This window comes from Monopterus albus, unplaced genomic scaffold (genome assembly GCF_001952655.1).
Source record: "Monopterus albus unplaced genomic scaffold, M_albus_1.0 scaffold12.1, whole genome shotgun sequence".
NCBI classification, from domain to species: Eukaryota; Metazoa; Chordata; class Actinopteri; order Synbranchiformes; family Synbranchidae; genus Monopterus; species Monopterus albus.
In genome coordinates, this window is record NW_018127892.1 from 2,854,701 (window position 1) to 2,861,023 (window position 6,323).

Consider the following 6,323-nt stretch of genomic DNA (forward strand, 5'->3'; position numbering starts at 1 on the left):
TACTGTAACCATTGCTACTGTATGATTACAAGGATGACTGCTTCCTTCCCTCGATTAAAAGTAAGATGGTTCAACTCAGTCAAAGAGGGATAATGAGTTTAATGGAGGCAACAGGGAGAAACGTGAATCAAAGGTTTGTGTAAATAGTGTAACTCAAATAAAGAACTTAATTTAAAAACATTAACCAGGTTATCCCACTCTGCAAAACTACAGTCTGTAGTTTCAATCTTATCAATGACCTCACATGTTGTGAATACTAAATCACAAGGGGATATATCCCACAGAAAAGCTGACCTCATTGTGTTTCCCAAGCCAGGTAGAGTATTATCTAATAACATTACACAGTTAACAAACCAGTCAGGGGCTGTGCCAGTATTAAAGTAATTCACAGGCAGGCCACTTTATTTTCCTTACACAAATACTGTAGATTACTTACTGTTTGTTTCTTGCTTGAGTGTTCTATACAACATTTCTAATTTTAACACATGTATTTTTTAATCATAGTTTTTATGTTATTTTTAAAATTGCAGTGTATTTTCCTTCTTTGATATTTCTGTTGAGACTTGTCCTCCTGGTCTAGTCCATTATAGAAAGATGTACTCACAGCTGCCCACCACCAGGCATGAGGAATGCTGGTGAAGTTTGTGTGCGGCATATCATGCTCCACAGTGTAAACCATGGCGGAGAAGCTGAAGATGCCCATGGTGATGAAGAGGAAGAGGCAGCCCACTTGTTGGTAGCACTGACGCAGAGTGAAGCCGAAAGCCCGCAGACCTGTGGAGTGTCGCGCCAACTTCAAGATACGAAAGATTCGCATCAGTCTCATGATCCTCAACACTTGCCCCAGCTTTCCCACCTGCCTCACTGCCTGTATGTCGACCTCATGCTTTATGTAGTTCTCCTCAGTGTCAAAGAGCTCAAGGATGGCCTGCAGATACTGAGGCAAGATGGCAATCAGGTCCACGGTGGTGAGCACACTGCTGCTGAAGGCACTGCGGCCAGGGGTGGATGCCAGACTGAAGCGCGGAAGAAAGCGATGCATATGGACTCCACATATTCCCAGTATGTCTTACCACTGAGCTGACCTGTGGGAGTTCTGTATTGCATCTCCTCCACTGTATTAAGAGTCATGGCCACCAAGGAGATCAGGACAAATAGGCTAGAAGCCACAGCCATCAGCTTGGCTTGGATAGATGAAAACGGCTTCTCCATCAGGTTCCAGATAACTCTGCGCCTCTGGCCCATAAACATGTCATGAAAGAGCTCCTCATTATCCTCGATCTCTACTTCTGCTTCCAGCTCCCTCTGGATCTTCAGCTGCTCATTCAGCTCGTCCTGCCTTTCCTCAAATGAGATGCGGCAGCAGCGGTGGGTGTTCTTGATCCTCACGCCCCAGTAGTTGATCTCCTCTAGGAAGTTGCGAGGACACAGCTCGTCTTTGACCCACAGCACACCAGTCCTGTAGAAGTTGAAGATGCTGTGGAAGACATCTGGGTCCCTGTCAAAGAAGTACTCATTGTTGGTCACAATGTAGTCATCACACAGATTCAACTTCATGTTGTAGTCAGTGTAGGTGGCCAGTCGTCCTATTCTGGTTTTGGGGTACTTGGCAGCCATCTTATAGGATATCTGGTAGGGCTTCCCCCCAACGTTTATGTTGATCATGTAGTCCTTCTTTGAAAGTGATATCTGTGTGGAGAAGCTGTCTGGAGAATTGTCATCATCTTCATCCTCGTACTCTGTGAAAATGTCATACATGTCCCTGCTCAGCTCCTGCATGGAGTTCCATGTCTTCATGCAACCTTCCTTGGCTAGTGGATAAGCAATCTCAGAAGATCTTCGATTAATGTCTGCATCAATCACTTTGTAGTTGGGGAAGAGACTAAACCTCCTGTTCCACAAGTTGACCACCTTGCTGGTGCTCCCCATGTCAATGCTCCCAGACTACACAGCAGTCAGAGTTCTCAGACCAGTCAGTATTACGGCTGTCTAATACCCCCCTTTACCTAAGCATGAAACAGGATGCCTCATGTCCCCATTAATGTTGCTGACTGAGAGGATCCATGTACTTACAAGTCATCTAAATACCATTATCCCCTGCTGAGCTGCCTGCCTGACATGATGTTGGCTGTGTGGCATACCTCAACACATTACCATCATGACTTCACACACAATCTATACTTCTTTTATATTCTTTATGATGTGAACTCATAGTTCCTACAGCTAACTTGAGTGGCTGAAAGACAGTAGAGCCACCAAGGCTGGTGCATAATACATAAAGTGGATATAGGCTTTAAGCATAGCCTGCTTCCTAATTGGGAAGGGGCGCAGGATTCTTTGGATAAGATATGAATTAATACCACACACTGTAGGAAATAATCAGATGTTTTACTGTATATTAAACTATAGAGAAGCATCAGATGTAAGACTGTGAAATGTCATAATACATTTTCCCAACAGTCAGCAGTGATTAAACAAGATGAGATTTCTACTCAAAAGAGGTCTTATATTGAGCATAACCTTGCTTGAAGTTGTGACGGAATCCTCTTATTGGATATCAGATTATTGTCCTGCTGATTAACAGTGCCAAATGAAAGAGATTGTTTGAATATGCTCATCCATTCTTTGGCACATTTAATTCAGTATTATTAACTGTAGTGCACTAGTTTGCCTACATTAAGGTGAAATCTGCTCCTTGGCCACCAGCATGGGTTATATGAATATCTTTGACCAGCATGGGTCAGGGATATCCATATCAAGATACACTGGAATAAATACGTAATGAAACAGTTCATGTAAATTAAACTGACATATAGGCTAATGTGTTTGCCACTGCAGGCACAAATATTTATATTATTTCCCAAAAGCCATTCTTGCAGCAAACTTTCATTTCTTATTTTGAAAAGCACAGGCGGAAGTTATTTGTGCGTCTAGCCTCATCTGCTAAGAAAACGCTGTTTTTTAAAGGGAAACCAAGGTTGTTGAGGTCTGTGTTGGGCATAGCAGCTTGAAGGTAGGAGTAAACTCATTTTTTGTGTAATGACTGTCCCAGCGGCGTCGGCGTTTTTGTCCTCTAAATGGCTCTTGTTTAGCAGCTTATCGCTTTGGTGAGCGGAAATCCAGATGCGGACAAGTGTAAAGTCGAGACAACTGTAAAGTGCAGGCTAACTAGCTAGCTAGGTCGAAGCTAACAAGGCTAACGGTACCGTCACCCGGTTCACAGGAGCAGACTGCCGAGGTCTGTGATGCTGCAGCTGCCTATATTTAGTTGCAATACTGGACTGTGGACAAATTGATATAAGTAATTGTGTGTGTGTTTTTTAATGAATGCTGTCACAGTTGTGCGAGTGTCACAAGTGTACTGGCTAATATTTCCTCTGAATGGCTGTGCGAGTGGGGGTGTGATGTCCCCCCCTTGCATATAAACAGTTTTTCTTTGGATTAAGTTCTTATCCTGCGTCTCATCTGCTCCCGAGAGGCAAGTTAATTCTGAAAAGAGTGTAATCATTTGTCCACTGTGTCAACATCTGTTTTTGAATGTTCACCAGTTATTAATCATTTGATCTACTGTCCCTCATAAAATATTGTTTACATGTGCTTAGCTGTCAGAGGCTGAATTTTAGTTTCTTTGATTAAAGACAGTTTTCTGTGGCCTGTTACTCATCCCATTGCATCAGTATGATAGGAAACAAATTATAAATTACAGTAACTAATAAAAAATTAACTATTTAATATTAAAACAGGTTAGCCATTTGACATTTTTATCTTCAAAGCAGGTTGTTTTATTTTAGGCAGAGTAAGAACAATTCTATTCCATTTAAAATACACTATATTGCCAAAAGTATTCACTCACCCATTCAAATAATTGATTTCAGGTGTTCCAATCACTTCCATGTTTATAGGTGTATATAATCAAGCACCTAGGCATGCAGACTGCTTCTACAAACATTTGTGAAAAAATGGGTCGCTCTCAGGAGCTCAATGAATTCCAGCGTGGTACCATTATAGGATGCCACCTGTGCAATAAGTCCAGTGGTGAAATTTCCTTGCTACCAAATATTCCACAGTCAACTGTTAGTGGTATTATAACAAAGTGGAGGTGATTGGAAACGACAGCAACTCAGCCACGAAGTGGTAGGTTACGTAAAATCACAGAGCTGGGTCAGTGGATGCTGAGACGCATAGTGCACAGAGGTCACCAACTTTCTGCAGAGTCAATAGCTACAGACCTCCAAACTTCATGTGGCCTTCAGATTAGCTCAACAACAGTGCATAGAGAGCTTCATGGAATGAGGTTCCATGGTCGAGCAGCTGCATCCAAGCCTTACATCACCAAGTCCAAGGCAAGTGGTGTAAAGCACGCTGCCACTGGACTCTAGAGCAGTGGAGACGTGTTCTCTGGAGTGAGGAATCACGTTTCTCTGTCTGGCAATCTGATGGACGAGTCTGGGTTTGGCAGTTGCCAGGAGAACGGTCACTGATATTTGGGCTGCAAATATTGATAACTATATTATGTTAGTCTGGTGACTTTATTAATTGTGGCATATATAAATTGGCCAAACTTCCCATAACAACACTTATTATTATACAATTAAATTACTGTGTGTGTGTATAATATGAAAATATCAGGCTTTGGTGACTGTCGGTGGTGGAGGTATTAGTGCAGACAAGGTGTCAGTCACCTGATGTGGGTTGACAGGCTTTTTATATGTGTCCTGAATTCTTTCCTTTATGTCATCTCCTTGCTTTGAGGTTCACTACCTGGTGCGACCACCGTAAAACAACCACGACTTGCAGCGAGTAATCTGGCCTTTGCTCATAGCACCATATTGGACAGCACTTCAAAAGCCTTTGCAAACACTCTACTGCTGACTGTGTACATACAGAATTGGAAACAACTACCTTGTACAATAAACAGTATGAGGAAATGGCTGTACTCTTACTGCTGTTTGCAGGAGAGAAACAGGGATGTATGAAACATTGTGCGAATACATCCTTAATGCAAATTTAGTCTATTTGTTTATGGAAATGGCAGAACAAAATTTAGAGAACACAAGTTAATCAAAGGAAATAAGAATGAAAATACAAAATAGTACCCGTATTGTAGCATTGTTGACTTAAGTTGCAGGAGATGGTGTATATGGGAGCAGAGAATAAACCTTTCTAGCACACGCTCCAGCTGGACTGAAGGTTTTATTTTGAAAAGAAAACCGTGGTCACCAAAGCAACCTGCCAGGACCCTATTAAACTTATTTTACTGTTTCAGGGAAAAGTGGGTAGAGACGACAGTAAAAGAGCTTCAAGTGTTAGGCCAGCAGTTATACTTGAAACAAAACTGATTAACAAAAGCTGTCAAACTGCTGTCACATGTAATGCCAGGAGTAAAAAAAAAACACATAGCCTCGGCCTGACTCGGCATCTGTTTCTTTAATGATGTCCATGCAGATGGAGGAGCTTGTGTGGCAGATGGGGATGGTCGCTGTCTTTTAGAGGCAGCGGGTGTCAATAATGGCCATTCTGTCTGCAAACAGTTGACTTTAACCACACTGAACTCTCCATGAATACTCTTATTGACAGAGGAATAACATAGATTATGGCATCATGTATGAGATATGCGATACATGGTCTCTAAACTGTCATCAGTAAGTGATGGGGAAAAAACAAAACAAAAATCACAACACTAATTCAGAAGAGAGCGAGGCTTAAAATGGTTGTCAAGGTTTTCTACAACCCTGTAATCGTTTAGACAGATGAGAGGAAATTTGTATCTAAAATGATTTAGCTGTTTCAACACTGCCTTATTCTTGGGTGTGACCTTTGTATGGGAACAAGAGCTGCTCCTTATTTGGATTTGTTTAAGACGGGTTGATATCGGTTCACTTTATACTCCCTCAGAGCAAAGGACACACTTGTAACTATACACTGTGCAAAGTGATACAGTCCGTGTTGTCCCACGCTCCCCACCGCCTCAGAGCTGACCTTGGCTCAGACCTCACTCTCACAACATTAAACTATGCTGACAGGACAGTTGGTTCGCATCGCCGGCAGTAAGTCAGACTTGTTTCCAGTGCATGTTGGACTCCGGCAGGGCTGCCCTTTGTCACCGGTTCTGTTCATTATTTTTATGGACAGAATTTCTAGGTGCAGCCAGGGGCCGGAGGGAGTCTGGTTTGGGGACCACAGGATCTTGTCTCTGCTTTTTGCAGATGACGTTGTCCTGTTGGCTCCATCAAACCAGGATCTCCAGCGTGCACTGGAGCGGTTTGCAGCCAAGTGTGAAGCGGCTGGGGTGAGAATCAGCACCTCCCAATCTGAGGCCATGG

At 42.7% G+C, this 6,323-nt stretch overlaps 2 protein-coding genes across 2 annotated transcripts in view; one reads left to right on the forward strand and one right to left on the reverse strand.

The window, feature by feature from the left end:
- LOC109954879 (potassium voltage-gated channel subfamily V member 2-like) overlaps nt 1-1,665 on the reverse strand; it is a 2,729-nt gene extending 1,064 nt beyond the window's left edge. The window contains 2 exon segments of the mRNA XM_020590518.1: nt 605-1,023; nt 1,026-1,665. Of these exon segments, the coding sequence (XP_020446174.1) occupies nt 605-1,023; nt 1,026-1,665 (1,059 nt within the window).
- Nucleotides 1,666-2,923: 1,258 nt separating this feature from the next.
- The window catches only part of LOC109954881 (transmembrane protein 150A), an 11,584-nt gene continuing 8,184 nt past the window's right edge, over nt 2,924-6,323 (forward strand). The window contains exon 1 of the mRNA XM_020590519.1: nt 2,924-3,013. The gene's annotated coding sequence lies outside the window, so the exon portion shown is untranslated. The remainder of the gene's footprint in view (nt 3,014-6,323) is intronic.